Source organism: Protopterus annectens, chromosome 5.part0, assembly GCF_019279795.1.
Source record: "Protopterus annectens isolate FY-2018-M chromosome 5.part0, PAN1.0, whole genome shotgun sequence".
In the NCBI taxonomy this organism is placed as follows: domain Eukaryota; kingdom Metazoa; phylum Chordata; order Ceratodontiformes; family Protopteridae; genus Protopterus; species Protopterus annectens.
The window spans coordinates 893,693,731-893,721,248 of NC_056735.1; the positions used below are offsets into that span (position 1 = coordinate 893,693,731).

General features: G+C 41.6%; 1 protein-coding gene across 1 annotated transcript in view; it reads left to right on the forward strand.

The window, feature by feature from the left end:
• Positions 1-21,655, forward strand: part of LOC122802277 (olfactory receptor 52K1-like) — a 113,153-nt gene extending 91,498 nt beyond the window's left edge. Inside the window, exon 3 of the mRNA XM_044071927.1 lies at positions 20,657-21,655. Within this exon, the coding sequence (XP_043927862.1) occupies positions 20,657-21,655 (999 nt within the window). The remainder of the gene's footprint in view (positions 1-20,656) is intronic.
• Positions 21,656-27,518: the final 5,863 nt, after the last annotated feature.

Here is a 27,518-nt window from a genome sequence, read left to right on the forward strand (position 1 = left end):
GGTACATAGTAGAAAATCAAAGATATGGAATATTACAAAATATAAAATACAGAAATTTGCAACATTACAAAATATAAAGTACAGAAATTTGTCAAACTTGCAAAAGGCAGAATTACAGAAAGTTGTCACATTAGTAATAGATAATGCGAGTATTAAACGTCAGTATTAGTATGTACAGGAATAACAGTTTTACAATAATATATACACTGTTTTGCAAAGCAATTAAGAGGGTGTCAGTTTGAGAATTTGCGTAAGATAGGCCAGAGGCTGGCATGCAAAAGAAATAATTTTTGAAAAGATGTACAGAGAAAGACCTATGACTATTTTGACATTTTGTTAAATTTGGCAAAGAAAAAATGATTTAGGTGTGGAGTTAGTGGTGTGGGTGTTTTACGTGGAAGCATGTGAAGGACATTCCCATTTGGAGGCCAGATGGGGGAGAAGCATGGATTTGAAGATTTTATGGTTCGGTATGTTACATAGTAGTGTGGGGAGAGCGTTCCACAGTTTTGCTATGGTGTGGGATAGTAATAGTTGGCCAGGTGGGTGTAGGGGTTTGTGTACATGTAGGAGATTTTGGCCTTTGGATCTCAGGGTACGGCGAAGTGTGTAGGGTATTAGAGATTTGGCAAGAGAGGGGCATTCTGTTGGTTTGAAGATGAGTTTGTGGGCTGTTGTAATTTGTAGGTATTTTAGTTGGTTGTGGAGTTCTAGCCAGTTTAAGGTGTGAAAGGAGTGGCAGTAATGGGAAGAGTTCTTAGAATAGGTTGCAAATTTGCAGATTTTGTTGTAACAAGCTTTGAGTTTGGAACAGAGGCCAAGTTGTAGGTTGGAAAATAGGGGAGCACCGTACAAGAGAGAGGGGAGAAGGAAGGTAGATGCGAGAGTTTGATGAGAGGATGGAGTAAGGTGGCAGTTATGTCTGTAGAGGAGATCGATTTTCTGGTGGGTTTTTTTTTATTGCAGAGAGTATGTGGGAATCAAATTTTAGGTTTTCATCAATGGTAATGCCAAGTAGCTTGGTACTAGGAATGATTTCTAGAGGGGAGTTATTGTGGCTTTTGATGGAAAATTGGTTCTTGTTGAATTGGGAGGTTTTGGTGGGAGTGAAAATCTTTAGTTTTGTTTTGTTGGCATTTAGGGCTAGGTGATGGGATTGCATCCATGATTCTGCTTTGGAGAAGGCTATTTGGGTATTAAGTAGAAGTTTGGAGGGGCAGGAAGCTGTGCAGATGATGGTGGAGTCATCAGCATATTGGATGACTGAGGCATCAGGGATGGAGTGGTGGAAGTTGTTGATGAATAAGTTAAAGAGGAGTGGGCCCAGTAATGATCCTTGAGGAACTCCTGTGGGTGTAGGTAAGAAAGGGGAGGTTGATTCCTTCCATTGTACAGCCTATTGATGCATGGAAAGGTAGCTGGAGAACCAGGCTAAGGTTGAGTGAGATAGATGCAAGTGTGAGAGCTGGGAGAGGAGTAGGGAATGGGAGATTGTGGTGAATGCCTTTGAGAGGTCAAGAAAGAAGATACGCATTTGCCGCTATCATGTGCTAGGTTGACTGTTTCAAGGAAGGAAAGGAGGGCTGTCATGGTGCTGTGGCTGGGGCAGAAGTGATGCTGGGTGGGAGAGAAGAGTTTGTGCTGAGTTAGGTAGGGCATTAGCTGGGCATGGATTGTTTTCTCCAGAATTTTAGAGAGAGGAGAGAGAATAACTATTGGTCTGAAGTTGGTTGTGTCTGTGTTTTTACCACCTTTGTGGAGAGGGATTATGAATGCATGACACCAGATGGTTGGTACATAGGATTCCTGAATGGATCTATTTATGAGAATGGATATGGGATAGGTTATAGATTTGGCTGATATTTGAAGAAAATTAGCTGGAAGGTCGTCAGGGACATTGCAGCATGGTTTTAGCTTTTGGAGTAGTCTTTTTATAGTGTTGGTGGAGACAGGTTTAAGGAAGAACAGGGGGGAGGAGGAGGGTGAGAGGGTGGGTTTGGGGGGCATGATGAGGGAATAGCATTGGTGTGTGGGTTGGGGAAAGTGGAGGATAATTTAGCTATGCAATTAATGAAAAATGTGTTGAATTTAGTGGCTGTTTCAAGACTTGAGAGGTTAGGATTGTGGCAGGGGTTGGTATTATTACCGGGGTTGAGTATTGAGGAGATGGACTTCCATAATATCTCTGGGTTGTTTGAGTGCTTGAATTGTAGATTTCAGTAGTAGGTTTTGTGATTTTTTTGTTATTGATTTTTTGGCTAGGTTACGTAGATGTTTATATTCTTGGAGGGTGCTGGGTTTTTTTTGTTTTTGGTACAGTTTCCACTTTTTGTTTCATTGATTCATTATCAGTTTAGTTCCTTGGGATAGCCAGGGGCAGGGATTAGTTTTGATGCATTTGGTTTGGAGAGAGGCTAGTTTATCAATTAAGGGAAGGAAAGTATGGTTAAAATATGAGACAGTGTTAGCTAATGGGAGTTGTTTTAGTGGAGACTAGTCAGTAATATTAAGACATTCAGAGAAGATTTTGGGGTTGAAGAAAACTAGTTTACAGGATTGCATGAATAGATGTTGTTTTTCTATGTGAGAGGGTAGGCGGTCTATGAAGGTTGGTAAGTGGTCACATAGGGGGTTTGTTATCATACCGGCTTTGGAGATATAGTTGGAGTGGGCTGTTAATATCCAGTCTAAGATGGTACCAGATGTATCATCTTTATTTGGCCTGGTTAGGAGATTTATTAGTTGGGTGAAATTGTAGAGGTTGATTGAGTGAGTTGGGGTGTCTAAGAGGAAGGGGACCCAGTTAATATTTATGTCACCAAGAATGTAGTTTTCAATTTTTGATATTTGAGCTAAACCATGAGATGATGTTGTCTAGAGTTTTTGGTATTGTTTCCAGGTGGGATGTAGATTGAGCAGATGCAGATGGATTTGTAGTTGTTAAGTTTTAAAAAGCCCACAGTCAATTCTGCATTGTCAAAAGTTGGGATGGGGTTGGTCAGTGAAGTAAAAGTGAGAGTGGAGGGGTAGATAATAGCTACACCACCTCCTTTTCTATGAGGCCTATCATTGTGTATGATATGGTAGCCTGGGGGGAGGATTTCTTCATCTCTGATTGTGGGTTTAAGCCAGGTCTCAGAGACTGCAGTTATGTCTGTCTGGTTGTGATAGAGCCAGGCATGTAGGTTGGGGATTTTATTACGGAGGCTTTGTGCATTTAGGGTCATGAGGCGGATAGCCTTGAGTAGGTGTGGATTTGAATTTGGATTAAGGTGGATAATACTGGGGCTTGGACCTGTGTTAGAAGGATGCCACCTGAGAGAGAGAGTGAGATATGGGGGAGGAGCTGACTGAGTAGGAGTAGAGAGGATAGAGAAATATGATTTTCCTGGGGGAGGGTTTTCTTTGATAACGCAGTTAGAGTAGGGTGGGGTGTTGGTGGGGTGGGGAGTATGGTGAGTTTGAAAAGATGGGATGGGTTGGAGGAGTAGAGTTCTGGGGAGATGTGTGAATATGGGTGGGATGTATGTGGGATGCCTGAAGTGGTGGTATGTGTGGTTGGAGGTGGGTGTGTGTTGGTGGGGAGGTTAAGTTGGGTAATATAGGTTAGGGATAATAGAAGGGTAGCTAGTAGAGTTTGTAGGGTGAAGGTAGGCATTGTATGGGTGTGTGTGTTTTGGTGAGGGTGGGGTGTGTGTGAATTGGTGTATGTATGGGAGTGGGAAGGGTTTGGTATAGGGTGTTTATGATTGGTGTAGTTGTTGAGGGGGTGTGGTGTGAGGAAGTATAAGTGTAGGTTCAGTGGGGGTGGGTGGAATTTGGGGGTAGGGTAGGGGAGCGGAGTGAGCCTGTAGGGCGAACGGAGCAGGATAGAGCAAAAGGAGGAATAACAGCAGAAAAAATAATCAGCAACTGCCATTTAAATAGTAAGGTAAGCAGTGGTAATTAGATGAGAAAACATAAGGGAGAAATAATTTACAAAGATAAATGTTGATGTTCTAATTCAATTAGTGTGTGCTTTGCAGGGGGGTGGATTATTACCAGCCTTTTTGAGAGTAGTAGCTGGGATTTGAGATATTCAGTCAGTTTCAGAGAAATGAAGCCCTACTGAGAGTGATGTACTGGCTTGAGGTTGGTAGGTGCTGGTAGTATTACTGACTGAATGTAATCTGACATGCTGTATTCTGTTTGTGTTCCAGGTGTCTGTGTGTCTGCAGGCTGTGGCCCTGCAGACATTCCCAAGAGGGAGTATGGCAGAGTGGGAATACACTGACCCTGTCATAGGCAAGATGCAGCTTTATATGTATATGTACCAGGTGTGTATGCATGCAACAGTGTGTGTGAGGGACACTGTTGCCAGACAGATAGATTATATGCATAGGACATAATACATTACTTCTAACAATGTGTAATGTTCTGAATACCATCATGGATGGTGAAATAACCCACCAGCAACAGTATGTTGTGTCATGTATTGCTCCTACAAGCCTGGACAAGTGATAGTGTAGCAGACGTTGTTTCAGCATTATTTTTCAGCCAGGTATGATGCCTGATGCTGGCATGTGTGTCACTACACTCACTGTGGCCGATTTGGCAAAAATATCACATACACAGGCATTAAGGGACACAGACCACATATAGGTTACAAACATTTGGATAGTCCATAGACATCTGTACAGAGGACCGGAATGGCCTGCACAATGGTGTAACATGCTGCATGTGAGGCAGATGATGTTATCACGCTATATAAAGTAATGCCAATGGGAGGTGGTAAACAGGCGTGGATGGTACACACATCAAAATGGCATCAGCCAAACAGGATATGATCTTCAAAGACACACACAAACAGTTGCCAGTATTGAGATTAGAACCCCTGCCTATCTACCTATCTAGTTATTTCTACTATAGTGTTACACAGTTATCAGACTCGCCACAGAGCCTGCATGATTTTAACTACTCCCAACGTACTTCTAAGGTGAATGACATCAGCAGGCCTAGTAAAGTAGGGTGATGGGAAGTTTACAGGGTGATAGACAACTCAAAATGTTATAACCAACACACTATATGGTTCTCACACAAATGCTTGCTAGTATTGAAATTAGATCCCTTAGCTATCTAATTATTTCTACTATAGTGTTATGCAGTTATCAGACGCACCACTGACCTTACATTATTTCACCTAGTCCCAATGTACTTCTAAGGTGAATAACATCAGCAGGCCTAGTAAAGTAGGGTGATGGGAAGTTTACAGGGTGGCCCACAACTCAAAATAGTATAAACCACACAGTATATGGTTCTCTCACAAACAAAATGCTGTCAGTATTGAGAATAAAACCCCTACTTATCTTGTTATTGTTACTGTAGTATTACACAGTTATCAGACATGCCACTGGAGATTACATGATTTTACCTATTCCCAATGTACTTCTAAGATGAATGACATCAGCAGGCCTAGTAAAGTAGGGTGATGGGAAGTTTACAGTGGTTACACAACTCAAAATGGTATAACCCATACAGTATATGGTTCTCACACAGACACAGACAGTTGCCAGTATTGAGATTAACACCCATACTTATCTAGTTATTTTTACTATAGTGTTACACAGTTATCAGATGCATCACGGAGCTTACATGATTTCATCTAGTCCCAACATATTTCTAAGGTGAATGGCATCAGCAGGCTTAGTAAAGTGGAGTGATGGGAAGTTTACAGGGTGGTACACAACTCAAAATGGTGTAACCCACACAGTATATGGGTCTCACACAAACAGTAGTCAGTACTGAGATTAAAATTCCTACTTATCTAGTTATTTTTACTATAGTGTTATGCAGTTATCATACGTGCCATGGAGCTTACATGATTTCACTTAGTCCCAATGTACTTCTAAGGTGAATGACATCAGCAGGCCTAGTAAAGTAGGGTGATGGGAAATTAACATGGTGGTACACAACTCAAAATGGTATAACCACACAGTATATGATTCTCACACAAACACACATACATGATTGCTAGTATAGAGATTAGAACCCCTGCTTGTGTAGTTATTTGCATTATAGTGTTATGCAGTTATCGCATGCACTACAGAGCTTACTGGGCTGACAACTGGCCACAGGTGCTAATAACTGCACAACTGAAGTAAGTTATTACAGGTGCCAGAAAGTTTGCCTAAAGTTTTTCCCAAAGATCTTGCTATTTCTTTCTCTCCTGCACTTCAAATAGCCTAATAGCTTTGCACTTCAACGGGGTTTTTTATCAATTATTCTAGCACACCTGAGAGCCGTCAGCAGTAGTCTTTCCTCATGGAATTAGCTCCAGTACTTAGTAGTTATGACCTCCCCTCCTGGCATGATTAAAATGCAGTTCTCTGTGCTTTTGCCCATTAACCTGGTGCACTTGGGCATTCTGTGTCACTGTTGCAACTCCCTCATGTACACAGACAACCCTCTCCTCTACACTCCCAGCACTCAGACTTGAGAGAGATACCCCTATATCACCAAACTGGAAGATATGCACTCTCCAGCAAAGACTGGACTAGCTGGTCAAGAAGAGAAGGGCCAACACCTGCAACACACCACATGGAGCACATACCCCTCCAGAACACCAACTATCACAGCTCTGACATACAAAAACCACACACTCACCTTCACAGAAGCACTCAATAGACATTTACCCAAACAGTGGAGACCACCAAGACAGACACCCACTCAACCACCACAACACAACACAAACCACAGGACACATATCTCACCTACAGAGTGTGTGCCTCAACCTAAGCCCCTAAGGCTAACCACCTTGCCTGATAGAGTAATCATAGGTGACCTAGTAGTGAGGCAACATATGTCCCACACACTAGGTTGAACATGGAGGAGGTAACAGCCAGCTTTCTATCAGGTGCCAGAATGTAACACATAATACACCCAGTTAGGTCACGCCACAAAAACTACAAGTATCACTCTACAATTGTCCACGTGTGTGTGAATGACAGAAGACGCACCTCCCTGGACGGGTCTACTTCATATGATCTAGACCATTTGATCAAAATTCATTTGGTTGACAGCTCATTTGGTCGACAACCAGTATTCAAGGCACTTAACAGGGATTTGCCCTCCTCCCCAATGTTGTGTGACCCTGGAGTTGTTATATATAGTTAGGGGGTGTGGGGGGCACAGGCCCCCCACATTGGGTGGTGTGGGGGTGAAGCCCCCACCTCTTTTTGTTTAAAATCATGAAAATACAAGAAAAACTACACTTTTACACTTTAAAAAAAATAGGTGGAGGACTTCACACCCCACGCCCGCCAATGTGGGCAGCTGTGCCCCCCACATCCCCACTAACTATATATAACAACTCCAGGGTTGCACAACATTGGGGAGGGGGGAAAATCCCTGTTAAGTGCCTTGAATACTGGTTGTCGACCAAATGAGCTGTCGACCAAATGGGTGTCAATCAAATGGTCTGTCGATCATATGAAGTAGACCCCCCTGGACTACATGAAAAAAGACATGGTGGAGCTCTCAGATTATTTGGGCCAGGCAGGTATGATAGTAGCCCCGAGCAATATACTACTGTCACCCAGACTGATACTGCAGTACAAACAGCAAATGATTGACTTCAATAATTGGCTAAAGTGTCTGATGTTACTCTCATGGGATTCAATATCTGTCTGCTTAGGATGACATGATTAACAGACTGCGAAAAGTTGCCAGAGATGGCCTGCATCTGTCACCCCTGGGATACTGGCTAAATGTCTTGCCACCCCATTTGTGCCTTTTTAGGTGGTGTTCCATATCAAATTACCACCATAACAGCTATACATATATGCAATCTGAGGGTCGTGCTGCTCAACACTAGACATCTACATCTCAAGATGCAGTCACTCAAAGCACTCCTTAAAATGGAGAACATTGACATTTGTGCTGAAACAGAGACCTGGTTTACAGCAGCAGATCGCACCCCTGCACTACCAGCCTATAACTCATTCCACATCTGTCATCCCCAAAACATGGACCACAGCTCCAAAGGCGGTGGTGTCTCCATATTAATAATGGATATGCACACATCCAGAGTAGTATCTCAGCATAATGCATCTGAGATACTTCAGGTACAACTGACATTGGGTAATAGTGCAATCCAGGTCATAGCTTGCTATAGGTCCCCATCCATGTCCCTAGACTCTTAGTCCACATTCCTCAACACCCTGGAATCTATCAAGGTCCAAACCAACACTCTCATATTAGGAGAGTTCAACTACCCCTCCATCAACTGGGAAAGATACTCAAGCACCAATACACTGGCCCAATGCTTCCTGGAATTCAGCAGTTACAATGCCCTGGACCAGCTCATTTTGGCACCCAGTAGAGGAAGCAACATCCTTGACCTGTGTTGATTATAACTTATGGGATCGTTGCTTGACAACAGTAGTCAGTTCCTACCTGGTCAGATCCAACATAGAGTAATCACCATGGAAATCCGCGTCTCACCCACACCCCCCGCAAAAGTAACCACCTTGAATAACTTCTCCAAAGCTGACTTTGGACTCATAAAAACAGAGGTGGGTAACTTCACAGCACCAATGCCAATGGAAAATACCGGCATGACTGCCAAATCATACACAAATGCACTGTACAAACATGTACATCAATGCATGGAACTAGTCATACCTAACAGAACCATGACACTCTCCTTCAAACACTGGAGGCCAATCTGGTGGTCCCCTGCCATTAATAACCTGTACAACAGAAGGAAGAAACTGTTGCTGAAAAAGGTGGAGTCCCAAGAGTGGTAAAACCCTTTAAAAGCCTCAACAACAACTTGAGATCCCTCATGAAATCATCTAATGCCAGCTATGATGGTAGAATTGCAGCAGCAGACACTGACAACAACCAAAAATCCTTTGATAGTTATATCAAAAACCTCCACGCCAATACCCAGAAGTGCTCTGAGTTACTGCACAATGCTACCTCCTATACTGAGCCAACATATATTGCCAACATTCTTGCCAACACATTCAGTGCCAGCTTTACCCCTCTCTCCTCCCCTAGGGGAACAATCAGAATGCCAGAAGAATGCCAGGCACACAGGATTACTGCCACCCAGGTTACACCTGCATTGCCCATGGGCAAGAATAAAGCTTCCATGTGACCAAAAATTATCCCTGGCTGTGTTCTACATGAACTACAAAGATACCTGGCACCACATCTGTGTGTCCTGTTCAGTCACAGCCTCACTTCCGGCTTTGTCCCTCCCAAATGACACACTGATACAGTCATCCCTCTCCATAAAGGTTTGGCAACTACAGACCCTGGGAATTATCAGTTCATTAGCTTGACAAGTCTGATATGTACAGCTATGGAGCACATCATCAGGGACCTGATCGACAAACATATAGGTAATCTCCTAACTCTGGACCCCACACAGTTTGCTTTGTGAAAGGGAAATCATGCCTGCTCAACCTGGTTGACTTCCTTAAAACAGTCACCAGGGTTGTGTATGACAGAAAGGCCCTGCATACAGCCTACATCAATCTGGCCAAGGCTCTTGATACCATTCCTCAGTCAGGAATTAGTGATGAACCCACCAAACTAGGCATCAACCCCTATATCACTGGGGGGGGGTTGCAAATTGGCTCACAGATAGAACACACAGTGTGAAAGTAGTGAGCTCCAAGTCAGACTGCCAGCCAGTCATTAGTGGAGTCCCACAGGGATCACACCTGGATACTCTCCTATTCAGCATCTACTTCTCAGGAGTCTGGGCCAACACAAAGGAATTCTGGCTGGCCAAGTTCACAGACAACTACAAGCTGGGAGTCATCATTAACTCCACAAGTGATGCAGACATCCTACAAAATGGCCTCACTGAGACCACTGACTGGTGTGAAAATCATGGCCTGAAGCTTAACACCACATCATCAGCCCCTTTGGTAAAATCTCAGTTCCCACTAAGTACCACATCAATGGGAGTCCACTAAACACTGTAGACGCTATAAGAGATCTGCGGACACAGGTTGACAGCAACCTCTCCTTTAGCCACCACATTGTAACTGTGGTCAGGAAATTCTTCTATGTGCCACATCTCATTACCAAGGGTTTTGCATCCTGGAAGAAAGAGGTCATCATCTCTGTGTACTCTTCCCTCATTAGACCAATCATCACGTATAATGGCCCATTTGGCATGTACCTCACTAGACAACTGCAACAGCTGGAGAAGCCAGAGAAGTACCTCACAATGAGGATCCTAGGCATTAAACACATGTCCTACACAGACAGACTCAAAAGACTCCAGCTATTCTCTGTCTCATATCACCTACTTAGAGGCGATCTCTGATTGACTTGCAAAGCCATGTCTGACTCAGCTCTTTTACAACTGATACATCTAAAGACATCCCTATCTCTCTGTACCACACACTGCAGGGACCTCCACCTCATTACCACACTCAACACAACATGCTGGAGGGACAGGTTCCTCACCCAGACACTGCACATGCCCTGGAATAGACTTCCCATACATGTCAAGCAAAGCACCTAGATAACCCTATTCCAGAGAGATGTGATAAGTGGATGGGTAATAGAAATTTCACCCCAGGGATCACTCTAGTGGCTCTACTTGATGGATGCACTCTGAACTAACATTGAGTCGCACAATGTCAAGGCACTTCTATGGGCAAGGCTTGTAATGGCTCCAGGGCCATTAGCCTAGTACACACCTATGAACTTATAAGGAGAGTGACATCAGCATGACTAATACAGTAGGCCAGTGGGTGGGTAACTTATCAAAATACTTCTTCCTACAAACATACACACTTTCACAAACACACACACATTTACCAGATCTGAAAGTAGACCCCCCTGCCTATCTAGTTATTTGTACTATAGTGTTACACAGTTATCTCACATGCTACAGAGCTTACTGAGCTGACAACTGGCCAAAGGTGCTCATAAAGGGGAATGACATCAGCAGGAGTGACAAAGTAATGCAGTGGGTGGGAAACTTATCAAAATTGTTCTTCTTATAAACATCCACACACACTCATTTGCCAGACCTAAGATTAGAACCCTTATCTAGCTAGTGATTTGTACTATAGTGTTACACAGTTATCATACATGCTACAGAGCTCACTAGGGTGACAACTGGCCAAAGGTCCCAATAAGGGGAATGACATCAGCAGGACTGATAAAGTGAGGCATTGGGAAGTGTTGTGGGTGGGAATGGCCTAAAACTGTTTCACCTACAAACAAACACACACTCGCTCACACTCACATAACAACTATCACACACACAGTTGCCAGTATTGAGATTAGAACCCCTACCTATCTAGTTATTTCTACTATAGTGTTAAGCATTTACTGCATGTGCTACAGAGGTGATCGGTCTCCAATGATACTTCTAAGGTGAATGAAAGCAGCAGATCTTGTGAAGTAGGGCAATGTGAAGTGCACTGAATGGGAATAGTCTCCTAATACTTGGACCTATTGAGACACACACACACACACACACACACACACACACACACACACACACACACACACACACACACACACACACACACACACACACACACACACACACACACACACACACACACACACACATACACACACACACACACACACACACACACACACACACACACACACACACACACACACACATGCAAGTGATGTGATATTGTAAACTCAACCTTAGTACTGTTACACAATGGGGCTTACCTTTTATGCTGGCACGTGCAACTGTTTACAACAGATATGCCACTGTCCACAGCAGGACATTGCTGTATGCCATTCAGGGTATCCATGTGTTACTCACTCTGTGTCCCCCTGTGTCTCTCTATGTGTGTGCATTCTTGACATATGTTATCTGTTGCCTATATATATATATATATATATATATATATATATATATATATATATATATATGTGTGTGTGTGTGTGTGTTTATCTCATGCAACAGATGCAGATATATCACATATGGGCCACCTACAACTAACTGAGAGTAATCCTGTCTGATGTGTGTGTGTGTGTGGGGGGGGGGCAGTTGAGGTGTACATAGCTGTCTGTATGCACAGACATATATACACAATACAGTCATATATTTTGATGTGAGTTCCAACATGTCCTGTGATTCTCTAAGTGCAGGAGCATGCTCAGTGTGACCTTCTATATTTAGGGTGGGACTTCATTATAGAGATAGGTGTATTCCAGTCCAGGATTTTGTGTGCTGCAGCCATACCTCTCAGGAGTACACAGGACTTTCCTCAGGGTACTTGTTTTGTTTAGCAGACATTTTCTGACATATCTGTAGTCTGACACTGCAATGTATTGTGTCATTACCTAGTGGCAGACATTCTCAGATCATCACAGTGCTTTACCGGAGGAATACTAGTTGTATGATGCATAAATTAATATTATGAGGGCAGCTATGTAAATTCTTGCCCAGCAAGGTCATTTGTGAGGTGTGGCTGTAGCCAGTGTAGTAATGACATACAGCTGTGTAAACAGTCCAGCAACCTGATGATATACTGGCTGGGGATCTCCTGCTTGTGTGGTATCTTTCTCACCTGAGATATCATATCCTTGCGTGTGCATACTTCTGACCTGTAAATTTTTTGGCAGGTTGTATAGGTGTTTGGCTAGAGGTTTCATCCTTTCTACGTAAATTTGTGTGTTTATGGCAAGTTCATTACATATAATTGAAGTGTGATGTTACAAAATAATACAGACATTGCTGTTTTAGAATGCATAACCTTCAAACAATTCCCGCTACTGCAAACCCCTCACCCTACAAACTTCCTCAGTATGTAAGGGTGATATTTACAACACATGACTGTCATTCTGCCTTTGTTCCACTTTTATTTCTGCCCTTGTCCAGACATCTTGCTGTCAGAGGTTGGGAGTTATGGGTGTGGGTATTTAGTGCATTCAACTGTGCAGGCATGTCCATTATTTGTAAAAGCAAATGTAAGAAAAAGGACTATTGAGAATGAACTGGCAACAGTACCACAAAGCACTTATATTCACAAAAGCCTTTGCACTTCTGCTACATATCCTTCAAGATGTCACTAATAAGTGTAGTATATTCAACATAGCACTGTGACTTCCAGGTAAGTCAGTAGCAGAGTGGATGTCACTGACATGCATAACAGTCAGCACCGCAGTTATCTGCACATGGCGCTGTCAAAGGCAGCACTATACCTATGGCAGTACAAGATGACTGGCAGGAGAACATTCTGACTAGATCCAGACAGTATTAACTACACATACACATAGCTCATTGACACATGCATATTGTGGACAGGCAACATGTTTTCATGTGTATTGTTACAGCCATGCCAATGTGCGCTATGCTGCTATTTCCATATGTTACTGCATTTGTGTAGGTATATGGGGGGGCACACCTGTCAACTGTACACATTTGCACAGACTGTGGTGATATTTGCTTTACATTTTGGTACTGTTTACCATGCTATTGTGCCCTGTCTTGGGGACTGGAGGCATATCAGTAAAGGGCCGAGGTCAGATTGTACTGGCATACATTTGAGTTTCAGACTTCTTACCCTTCATAGCCTTACTGCAACTGTGGGTCCTGCTGTGCTATCACTGTGTGAGTCTGTAGGTGGTTAATTCAACATTGCTGGCATTTGTGTGCCTTTACCAGACATTTATCTGTGGTTTTCTACAGCTGACTTGCTGTGTGGGTGTGAGTGGGGGTTATGGGACCCCCACCATGACATCCATGCTTGTGACCTATGACCCCCCCAGTTAGTTGTCCCCACGCATATACTGCAGTGGGATTTGCCACCTTGGGTACTATTGCATAGTGTGTGGAGGCCAGTTTTGGCCAGACATTTCCTGGTGTCCCACATAGCTGTCAGTTGTGTGCTGCTATCCCAGTAGGCCACCCCATTCCCTTGCATGTATGCATCGTTACCACAGATATGCTAGCAGAACATACTTTCCATTAATTTATTGTTAGGAAGACTGAATTACCTTGTGCTTGTGGCAGTTGTGAGGACAGTGTTTGAGGGCTACCTATGTTGGATGCACACAGTACATTGCCTATACGTGGTAAGTTACAGGTAATGTGATATGTGTGCGTGTCATCCATTTTACTGTGTGTGCAAGTCAGAGAGAGGTGTCAGTCCCTGGACTCCCTACAGTGTCAGTGTGTGTGCAATGCATTGCCTCTTTGCCAAGGCATGAGCATACTGGGCACGCCTCCATCTGCCTATGGGAGCAGGCTCAGGGACCTCCTCCTGTGAGTCCCTCTGTGCCTGTGGGGACCTAGGCAATGATGGTGGCTATGTGGCCCAATCCCATGCTCTTGCTGCTGCAGCTGTTACCAAAGAATCATATTGTGTTGCATGGCACATACTATGAACATGAGTGCACATGTGGCTGGAGAGTACTGTGAGGCTCCTTCAGATATGTCAAGGCAGCAGAACCATGACTTGAGCAGCCCAGACATATGCTTTATAATGATCCCAGTTTGTGCGTGTGCCTCATTATGGTGTTCTTGTGTGGGTGGGTGTGCATTTCTGATGGTTGTCATCAGCCATGGCTCCAGTGCATAGCCAGCATATGGGATGCCACCACTGGCAAATGCCTGGTACAGCCATGATGAATGGCAGATGTGGGAGTAGCAATAGCTTCCAGAGCTGCCAGCACACACGTTTATAATAATGCCCTGAGCATTGCACATGACCTGGCAGCTGATGTAGGGGAAATCCCTTGTGGTTTATGTAGACCCTACCCTGTTCACTGGGTGGTGCTTTGATGTGGATGTGCATGCAGTCTATGGCACCCAGTACCTCCAGGTATTCTGCTACATGGTGGAAGAGATGTATATTGCTGGTCCTCTGCTCATGGGTGTTGGGGAAGTAAATGTGCTCACCAGCATGTGGTAGCATGGCATCCAGGAACTGGTAGAGTACCCTGGATGCAGATGCCTGTGAGACCCCCATGATGTCCCCAGTAGGTCTTTGGAAAATACCTGCAGCTAGAATTCTTAAGGCAACACATACCTTGGTATACACTGGGACTGGTTCCCCTCTGTTGGTTCTAGCTCTGAGTTGAGGTTGGCACAGCTCAGTTCTTTGCTGAAGTATGTCTCTGTCCACCCTGTAGTGCTCTACTATCTCCAGATCATGTAGCCCCTGGTAGGTTACCCTGGGTATGAACACTCTTCTCCTCCTCCTTGGTCTGCAGTGGTTGTCAGCATTATCCTACTCTCCGCCATCAGCCTCTAGCACATACTGATGGATCAAAGCAATGGCAGCCCCTAACAGTTTCCAGTTAAAATTACCTTACATGTATACACCAATGGTGCAGAGTGTGTGGGAAAAAACAGACCGTAAGGTGTTTCCATACTTTATACTGTTGTGCTGCAGATGCTGCTTGTATGATTGGCTGACTATGATACATTCCAGCTGCCACCTGTATTACTAATGGCTTTGATTTGGCCATTGTGTTAGAGGCATTAGTGGTAATTTGTGCATAATTGCCTTTATTCTGCTGTTGCCCTTTTTTAATTAATTTTTACTTACATCTCCTCCCATTTTTAGCTATGCAGCCACCTGCCAGCTGTATTATTGTGTGCTTTGGATGGCCCATTGTGAGTTGCAAGAGTCCCATATTAGTGTTTCTACTTCATTTCTCCTTTATTGTGCTTTTGCCCTTTATTTCTTTTTTTTACATCTTCTCCCATTTTCAGCTATGCAGCCACCTGCCAGCTGTATTATTGAGTACTTTCAGTTGCCCATTGTGAGTTGCAGAATCCCATATTGCTGATTTGTACTGCATTTCCCTTGTTCTGCTATTTCCTTTTTTTCCTATATCGTTCCTGTTTAAGTCCCAGGGCATGCTGCACAGACCCATTTAGCTAGTGTACATGCTCCTCAGCTCATGGAATAAGACTATACAGCCACAGACACACACCCTCACTTAGCTGTGCTTAGCTAAGTGCAAACCTTGGGCAATGGAGCTCCAATGTGCTTTACAGCAAGCATGGCACACAACCTTTTCATGTTAGTTGCTCTTCCTGCCTACACAATGGTGTTAGAGCACCTACATGGTTAGGTGTAGTGTGACACTTAGAAGAATTTTGTGATTAAGTATAAGTCCCCTCGTTAACATACCCCACTGCCATAATCCATAGTTACTGCACTACACAAGAGCCTTCCCCCTTAGCAACCACTGTTCCCTGCCATTGTTTTTATTCTGCTTGCCATTGAGAATAATGGCAAAATGCAGGTTTACCTTAAAATTGACTTTACACTATTTTTTTCCCACAATCCAATTTGCGCAGTGCTGCCCTATGCTTCAATGGCTGAGATCGGCCACAATAAAATAAACTTTTATTTTTATAAAAATTATAATGTTTACCATGCCTATGCTTTTATTGGAGCTGTTATGGCTCTGTTTTGATTTTTGCAGAAATGTATTCGGCTAGTAGCCGAATACATTTCTGCACCTTACACTGTTCCTGCACTGTTACCTGCCTGCTTCCTGGATCTCTAATTCACCTCATTTGCATGGTTTTCACAGCAAATGAGGTAATTAGCATCCTGCATGGATTTCCATGCAGGAACAGTGTTGGCTCGCTTGTGCACGTCAAAACAATATGTTCTTGGATCGCTTGGCAGCCATATTCCATGCAGGAGTGGCTACACTGCTCCTGCATGGACAAATAACTTTCGTGAATTCCACGGAGTAACTATTACATTTGTTGTATTTTGTAAACAACTTACAATATCTCAGCAACCACACAAGTTACACACATACTGTCAGCAGCATTTTATTTGTCGAGCTGAGAGCTTTCATATGAGGCTAAAGAGTTCTGTCTTTGTTACTTGAGTGTTGAGATATTTAGAAAAATGTGAAAACTATATCTATTTAAATTAATCTCATAAAAACAACAGTTAATTTGTATTTACATGTACTAGACAAAGGTCAAATATTAATGTAGTTGAGTTTACCATCATGTAAGCTTTAAGATGAAATCTTTTAAAACCTTGTACATAGCATGGCTTTAGAATTATTGATGCAAATATGAAGAAGCAATATTTGATGCCCAGAGGTGTCAGCAAGAGTTAACTATAGATGCTCCTGGAGGCATCACTCGGATGTAATGAGTTAAGCCAAATTGTGCTATTTCTCCTGCACAGACAGTTTAGGAAGTTGATATTGGGACCTTATGCAAGCCCATTCCATAAGGTAAATGTTTGGTATGAGGTGGTAGACCAGCTGTCCGGGGCAACCATTATTCACCATTCCAGCAAGTAGTGTAGGCAGTAGTACAGTGACCTATGCTGCCACTATCCTGAAGATTTCCTAGAATGAGATGCAGAGGTGAGGCAAAGATACCATGAACAGTCAAATAAATGGTTGCCATTTCTACTGAATGCTATATTGCAATTAATTACCTGTTTTTTCTGTTTTTCACAGTTCTGTTGTTGATAGCAATTTTTCTCTGACAAAGCCTAGGATTCGCCAGGTCGACTTCTGGGGGTATCTGAGTTCTGAGTGTGCTGCTGTTGTGTTATTGTGACAGCCCTGTTTGTGGTATAGGGGACATGGCACTGCTCTTGAGGATTGCGGTCACCATTTTATGCTTCTGCTTTATTAAACACACCTGTGGTTGTGTAAGACACTTGTGCTCCATTGTACCAATATGTGATTGCATAGATTGCTGACCTAGCTATGGGCCCTCTTCCACCACTGCTTCATTATACATAATCATTATAGTATAGTATATGACTGGGACTGTGGCTGCCATCTCAGGCTTTTTTTTTTGATTGCAAGTTTAAATGGATCTGTAGCTTTGGACTGTAATTTGCATCTTATTCATGCATGTATGAGAAAGGAGATAGCTGGTATATTCATTTTGTCTTTAGCATAGACAGAAAGAAAGGAGAATGTTGCCAACTGCAACAAACAGAAACCGAGACTAACAACATAGCAGGCTTAGTGGTGTCCTATTTCCACCCCTGAACTATGTACAGTGTACGAGCAATGGATCCTCATCTCTAATAACACCTTTCCATTTTTATCTCCCTTTTGCAGGTCTATCTGAGTTGAATGTGCATTAGTCACCTCCCTCTGTTGCCTTAACCAAGGACTGAGACTGAAGCAGGTTAAGTGGGTAGAACTGACTCACTAGAGGAGAGTCCAAGCCCACCACAGATAGCCCACTACAATCACCTGTTCCAGATTGTATGGAGATGGAGATATGGTGGAGGCAACAGCTGACAATGGCACATTGGGCCATCATGTTACCATCCCTGCTGCAATGGGTGTCAGACTTACTTGACTAGCTGGCTGATGCCATCAGACCTCCAGAGGTAGATGTGGTGCATGCTACCAGAAACCTGAATCCAAAAACTCCATCTAATAGGCCCTGGTAATTTTCCTCTAAGATGGAAGAAATCTGGAATGCTGCATCTATCTCACAGTGTCTCCAGCTATTTGCCTTATAGGTTCATAGGTTCATAGGTTGGTACTAGGCTATTAGCCCTATGGCCTATACAAGCCTAGCCATAACAATTCCCTGGCTATTTCTTCCCACAATATTTACTTCCCTGGACCTCTGTCTATCAGGGTGACTGACATGATCCCAGGGTGGATTTCCTATCTCCCATCCAATCGTCAAGGTTCCTTTTGAAGAGGGCCAAAGAGGCACTCTGCTTGACATGTATGGGCAATCTATTCCAGAGTCTGGGGAGTCTCTGGGTCAGGAACCTATCCCTCCAGCATGTTTTGTTCATTGTGATGACAAGGTTTAGATCCCTGGAGTGTGTGGCTCTGAGGGATTGGGATTTCTTTAAGGGTAGCATGTCCAACAGCTCTGGGTTTGACATGGCCTTGTATGTTAAGCAGAGATTGCCTCTGAGTAGACGATATGTGACAGAGTATAGCTGGATTTCTTTTAGACAGTCAGCATAGGGCATCTGCTTTAGGCCTGTGATTCATTTAGTGAGGTATTTCTGCGGCCTTTCCAGTTGTTGCAGATGTCTGTCCTATGTTTGTCTGTTATGTGCCTCGTGTTTCATCTCCTTGTGTATGCAGATTCACCCTGCTCATTGGCATTGTTCCATTTGTATTTGTGTGCTCTCCAGCCTAGCCAGCAACTACTTTACTCCTTTATTACCTCTCATGTTTTTCACCAATTCCCTGTTCCATTTCTCTTAATTTACATAAAATGAGGGCTTTTCCTGCGTAATAAAATATGTGCCTTACCTTCTTTCAGCCCTACTTTACATTACCATGTTTTTGCTGTTTATTACCATGCTTGCTATAACTCTTTCCTCTCATTTCTGTGACCCCCCCCCCCTTTCATGGGATCAATAAGGTTCCAATTTGCTGACTATGCAATTGTCTTTCTCATCAAGTAACTTTTTTTAAGTACAGTGCCAACCAGCCACCAGCTGAGGTTACTCACATTATAGGTGGCAGATACATTTTCATGATATTTGCACAATCAGGCAGTAAAACAAAAGTCTGCTCCCTTACCCTTCTTAACATCCTCTCAGCTACATCTGTCAGTCTTGCTTATGATGTTTCCTATCTGCCTTGTCTATCTCCTTAAAGCAGATTTTTTCTCCTGCCATAAATTTCAACCTTTCATCTCCAAAATGCTGAACATTGTCACTCACAATGTCAAATAAATGGGCAAAAGGTTGAACACTTACTTACTGAAGACTTCAACTACGAAGCTTACCACATTGTTATTCATCATTTTTTCATACCTAAATAGAATTATTTTGCTAAATTAATATGACACAGCATTATTCAGTATTATTTACTAGGGATATTTATTAAAAAAGACATTGTTAACCATGAATGGGTGCCAAACCCTTTCAATGTGGAACAGTGTGGCACATAACATTTTTAAGAGTCAGACGAGGAACAATCGTCATAATGAAGTACATTTGAGAGATATGCTTCTTACTTACATGCTGCTTTGTTGTTAATGTCTGCCCTACACTGCAGTATATTTTCTTAATGTGGGACAAGTTGCCCACCACCATGAAATGCATCTCTGTTTATACTGTCTAGAATCTCAGTGTGATGCCCACTAAAAAACTCATATGTTTTCCTATCAGTGATCAGATCATATTTACCCTATCACTATGCCAAAAATAAAATATCTGCTATCCTGCTGATGCCCAAATACTAATCAGTGTCAAAGTGATTATTCCAAAGTACTGTCTGGGGAATAGGTCATTAGATAGGGTTACAGTTTTTGGTTTGTTTATGTTTATCTTTTTGGTATAGAAGAAGATATATATCATTCTGCTGATTGTTAAAGATGTATTGTAACCATGAAATTCACAAGAAGGCAGACTGCAGTGCTCTCATTGTGGGGTGGGGTACTATTTCATAAGCTCAGGCTTAATCATTTTAATTGGTTGCCAAAAATTTATGAAAATGAACTAGGTTACAGATTTTAATGCATAGTTAACTACATTAAGATTATACAAAATATGTGTTTTCACAATATTGCACAACACTTTTGAAAGAAGCATTATATATATGCAGCGATTCAGTGATGCACCATAAAAGTAATTTTTTATCTAATAAACAATTCTTAAACAACACAAATTACGATGCATTTTTATTAGTCGCTGTTTATCTGCTGCTTTCATTTTTTTATCTCTAGCACAGCACAAGACCATATTTTAAACGTGAAAGTAATTTTGAAGCAATTCCTGAACGGTGTGAACAAGGAAAAATGAACACTACAATTCTATCCCCAGATCAGTTTGTTCTTTTTGATTTTCCAGGGTTTCAGGGCTGGATATCTATTCCTTTTTGTATAATATATATCATCACATTATTAGGCAATGTCATTATTCTGATAATTATTAGTAGTGAAGAAAGACTACAAGAACCAATGCATATATTTATTTGCATGCTGGGTGTTGCAGATCTTGCATTAAGCAGTTCAGTTTTGCCGAGAATAATAATAATGTTATGGTTTGATATTAACAACATTAGCAGAGAAGGCTGTTTTATCCAACTCTTTTGCATCTTCTTTTCTGCAATTGTTGCATCTTCTTTTCTAGTTGCTATGTCTTTTGATCGATACTTTGCAATTTGCTACCCTTTAAGGTATTCAGCTATATTTTCAAATTCTACTCTTAAAAAGACTGCGATGTTATGCATTACACGGAGTTTAATTTTTGTTACCCCAATGCCTGTACTTGCTTCCAGTGTATCATACTGTAGGTCAAATAACCTTGTTACTTCTTACTGTGACTATGAATCACTGATAGAAATTAGCTGCACAAAATCTGTGTTACATAGTGTATATGGACTGGTGATTGCATTCATTGGAATAACTGATGTTTTTTTTATTATACTGACATACACTATGATTCTTGTAAATGTATTAAAATTAGCTTCTGTGAAGAATGGTACTAAAGCTTTAAGTACATGCAGCTCCCATCTCATTGTTGTGCTTTTAACTTACACAACATCCACATTTGCTGCTGTTATGCATAGATACACACAAGATATTTCAGACACCTTGCTTGCAACACTGTCCTGTTTGTATATTATACTGCCCGGAATGCTTAATCCAATAATTTATGGCATGAGGACCAAAGAAATAAAGAAACATGCTTTAAAACATTTTAAACTTAATAAAGGCAGATAATATTTCATTATAAAATATGTAATTCTTAGCAAGCAGTGTTTAGGATGCACTGGGACTGTATAACTGACAACTGTTATTAAACTTTATCAATTAATAATTCTGGTTTCATTTTGACTGTTTGATTTTAGGAAGACCTTTAAAATAATCAATCATATTGAACAGATAGACACATTTACTAAGTAATAATAGATAAATAATATTTTTTCCAAAATGAACAATAGTGGGAAGTTATGCTGAATAGCTATGCGGATACTAGATGATTACACAGTATGTTCTATACTGTACTTTTATACTGGGTCCTTTATTATTTAATATATTCTTCAGTGATAGACAACAGCCACACCTTAAAAATTAAATGTGAAGCTGGTCTTACTACTGATGGATTCAAATTTTACAGTAAAAGCATGGAATTGGCTTACAAATAATCTGAGCAGCTACTGAAGACAACCAACAGGCATACTCCTTAATCTGTAGATATTTAAAATAGAATCAAAGACCATTGGAAAGCACATCCTGACACAAATATAGCTATTTAATTAGTATAAAATCTCAATACCGAATAGCACACAACATTATTCACTTCCAGTGGGAATGTGTTTTCTTCTTTCCTCTATGTTAATCTCTCTCTTCCATTTTTTTAACATTTCCCTCTCTTTTCTTAAACTGCTTCCCTTCCTCCTCTCCTACTATAGTGTTTCTCTTTCTCCTTTTGTTACTCAGATTAGTTCTATATAATATTATAAGTCAATTTTGCTCTCTGTTTTGTGCCTTGTTCTTGATGTTATTACAGCTAATAATGTTATTCTTAGAAATGTGATTCTCGTCATGTGTATATCTGTTATTGGGTACTATATTTTTTTTTATTTGTCTTTTCATCTATGATGATTTGTCCATTTGCTTGTTTATTTTTGACTTTTTTTGTTAAAATTTGTGTGGAGCTTTTCTCCCCGGGCCTCTACTGAAAATGGAAATGTATCCAGCTAGACTAGCCCGGTCAACAAATGTAAAATAAATAAATAAAATAAATAAATGTGGGATACTACTCAGAAACACGTGTATAAAAACAGAGAGTGACAAAAATAATGTAAAGATATCAGCAAATTATTACAGATTCAATGCAAAATCAGTATATTTAATGTACTATATTGCAAAATTTTATCACACAAGGTCATTTATTTTTTGAATCTGAAAAAGGAAGATGTAAGATGTGTATTCCATTTCTTTAAATTGTTGGTAGCACTAATATAATGGCCATGTAGTGTGATTTTCAATGTATTGCACTGAATCAGTGTGATGAGAGGGTTTAGAAAATTATGTGAAAGGGTAAGACAAGCCTAAAAATAGGAACAATCCTCCAAAACAGGGACAGTTGAGAGGTCTGTCACCAGAGTAGATTCACCATGCACTTCTGCCAACACTACAAGTATCAAAATAGTGAAGAATAATAAAGATATGCCTAACAAAAGAGAATTATTCATTATGCAAAAGAAGACATATTAGTAAAAGTAACTCCAAGGGTTATGCACACTACACAAAATGTCTCTGAAAGACAGCAAGGCTATCTGAGAAGATTAAAGACTCAATGCAAACTGCAATGAATGTACTTGAGCAATACATACTTGCAGTATTAGCAACATTCATGGCAGTGCTGCAAATGATTGCACTGTTAAAAGATATGCTAAACAACGTTAGCAAGTGTCATTAGTGGATGTAGTGTCACATAACTTCAGTGTGCACTGCAGTAAAGTATAATATATATACATATATATATATATATATATATATATATATATATATATATGTATGTATATATAAATCTGGTACCAATGCAAGTACTACCAGAGGTGGGACACATAGGAAAGAGGAAATAAGGACAGATAAAAACACAGAAGTAAGTAACACAAAGAATACATGTAAGGGTAATATCCAGAGAATAAAGAAGATGAATTGGTATTTTAGGGGGTGGTGATGTCCTACTACATCTTTTATGAAAGCTGTAGCGTTGTTGCCTCACAGTCAGACGCTGTCCGGTTCGATTCTCAGCTAGAGCATCTTCTGCATGGAAACATGCGTGAATGTGCGTACCTTCGTTGAAGGTTGTGCATCAGGGCTGGTAACTCGGCATGTAAAAATCAACTACCAATCATTAGCGGACCGGAGTTCAGCTGTGGCGACCCCTAACTGGGAAAAGCCGAAAAGACACAACATACTGAAAGACAGGTACGTAAGAGGCACATGGTTCAATGGAGAGCAGAACAATATGAAAAGAGTGACAGCATACTGCAAACTAACATAAAATGATAAACAACACATACAGGAGTAGATGTAATGAAAGAAGAGAGGTGCCACGCTGAAGAGGTACATAGCAAACAGATGGCTGGAGAAAGTGCATGTGAAATAAAAAACAGCATGTCTGTGCATGTGAAATAAATGTATCCAGAGATCTCCAATTTCTGTGTTACATCATCAAGCTGTATGGCACATAAGTAAGATACATGTCCTGTTAACAGCACTAAAGTAGAGCAGTCATGATTGCTGTAATAGCATGGTTTATATATTTGCAGAGTGACTGCCAAACATAGCACATCCCCTTTCAAACAGATGTCTAAATACTATCCAGAGTCAAATTACTGCACATGTCAACACCACACAGACACAACACAAAAACATAGAACATTTGTCAACAGGATTGCAGAATAATATACAAGACACAATACCTTGAAAACACACTATAAAAGTTAGTTCACAATCAGCTAACAATTTTACATGTATGTGGCAACCTTTACCTAACAAGAACATATAGAATAAACAAACCTGCTAAGCCTGCACATGCATACATGTTTCTAGTACCATATATCATGCACATACTAACATGTACAGAGGGAAGATAGCGGGAAATGTTGCAGCATATCAGAAAAGGATAGAACCCATGAGTGAATACAAAACAACAACTGCACCTGTGTGCACATCAAGGTGGATAACACAGCCAACATGTAAATAAGCTGTCAAGTGGTATCCTAAGCACATGCTAAAAATGGAAAGAAAGCAGAAATGTAATTGAATTCACTGACTCAAATTTACAGTATGTTTGTACGTATGTTGTGCATCGTGTCACAGAAGACCAGAAAAATGTATTACTCACAGTACTGCATACATGCGAGGTGAGGCTATACAGTGAGGAATGCCAGCATACATAGGAATACTTGTTGGAAAGAAATTTTCCAACATAGTCTAGTTGAAATAAGTACTGCTAACACCCCATTGTGAACACTGTGTTACAGATGTCTCAAAGTGCCTGTCACAGGGTGACATTCTGATAGTAGGATATGCCATATCATAGTACCGACCCAACATAGAAAAGATACAATAAATACGGAATATGCATGAAAATAGTGATCATATATAAAACACACTAATATCCAGGGCAGCAGTATGACTAGGTAATAAGACACACTATCATCCAGTGCAGCAGTATGACTAGGTAGTAAGACACACTAACATCGAGGGCAGCAGTATGACTAGGTAATAAGACACACTAACATCCAGGGCAGCAGTATGACTAGGTAATAAGACACACTAAAATCCAGGGCAGCAGTATGACTAGGTAATAAGACACACTAACATCCAGGGCAGCAGTATGACTAGGTAATAAGACACACTAACATCCAGTGCAGCAGTACGACTAGGTAATGAGACACACTAACATCCAGGGCAGCAGTATGACTAGGTAGCAAGGCACACTAACATCCAGGGCAGCAGTATGACTAGGTAATAAGACAAACTAACATCCAGGGCAGCAGTATGACTAGGTAATAAGACACACTAACATCCAGGGCAGCAGTATGACTAGGTAATAAGACAAACTAACATCCAGGGCAGCAGAATGACTAGGTAATAAGACAAACTAACATCCAGGGCAGCAGTATGACTAGGTAATAAGACACACTAACGTCCAGGGCAGCAGTATGACAAGGTAATAAGACACACTAACATCCAGGGCAGCAGTATGACTAGGCAATAAGACACACTAACATCCAGGGCAGCAGTATGACTAGGTAATAAGACACACTAACGTCCAGGGCAGCAGTATGACAAGGTAATAAGACACACTAACATCCAGGGCAGCAGTATGACTAGGTAATGAGACACATTAACATCCAGTGCAGCAGTATGACTAGGTAGTAAGACACACTAACATCCAGGGCAGCAGTATGACTAGGTAATGAGACACTCTAACATCCAGGGCATCAGTATGACTAGGTAATAAGACACACTAACATCCAGGGCAGCAGTATGACTAGATAATGAGACACATTAATATCCAGTGCAGCAGTATGACTAGGTAGTAAGACACACTAACATCCAGGGCAGCAGTATGACTAGGTAATAAGACACACTAACATACAGGGCAGCAGCATGACCAGGTAATAAGACACACTAACATCCAGGGCAGCAGTATGACTAGGTAATAAGACACACTAACATCCAGGGCAGCAGTATGACTAGGTAATAAGACACACTAACATCCAGGGCAGCAGTATGACTAGGTAATAAGACACACTAACACTCAGGGCAGCAGTATGACTAGGTAATAAGACACACTAACATCCAGGGCAGCAGTATGACTAGGTAATAAGACACACTAACATCCAGGGCAGCAGTATGACTAGGTAATAAAACACACTAACATCCAGGGCAGCAGTATGACTAGGTAATAAGACACACTAACATCCAGGGCAGCTGTATGACTACCTAATGAGACACACTAATATCCAGGGCAGCAGTATGACTAGGTAATAAGACACACTAACATCCAGGGCAGCAGTGTGACTAGGTAATAAGACACACTAACATCCAGGGCAGCAGTATGACTAGGTAATAAGACACACTAACATCCAGGGCAGCAGTATGACAAGGTAATAAGACACACTAACATCCAGGGCAGCAGTATGACTAGGTAATAAAACACACTAACATCCAGGGCAGCAGTATGACTAGGTAATAAGACACACTAACATCCAGGGCAGCTGTATGACTACCTAATGAGACACACTAATATCCAGGGCAGCAGTATGACTAGGTAATAAGACACACTAACATCCAGGGCAGCAGTATGACTAGGTAATAAGACACACTAACATCCAGGGCAGCAGTATGACTAGGTAATAAGACACACTAACATCCAGGGCAGCAGTATGACTAGGTAATAAGACACACTAACATCCAGGGCAGCAGTATGACTAGGTAATAAGACACACTAACATCCAGGGCAGCAGTATGACTAGGTAATAAGACACACTAACATCCAGGGCAGCAGTATGACTAGGTAATAAGACACACTAGCATCCAGGGCAGCAGTATGACTAGGTAATAAGACACACTAACATCCAGGGCAGCAGCATGACCAGGTAATAAGACACACTAAAATCCAGTGCAGCAGTATGACTAGGTAATGAGACACACTAACATCCAGGGCATCAGTATGACTAGGTAATAAGACACACTAACATCCAGGGCAGCTGTATGACTACGTAATGAGACACACTAATATCCAGGGCAGCAGTATGACTAGGTAATAAGACACACTAACATCCAGGGCAGCAGTATGACTAGGTAATAAGACACACTAGCATCCAGGGCAGCAGTATGAGTAGGTAATAAGACACACTAACATCCAGGGCAGCAGTATGACTAGGTAATGAGACACACTAACATCCATGGCAGCAGTATGACTAGGTAATGAGACACACTAACATCCAAGGCATCAGTATGACTAGGTAATAAGACACACTAACATCCAGGGCAGCTGTATGACTACGTAATGAGACACACTAATATCCAGGGCAGCAGTATGACTAGGTAA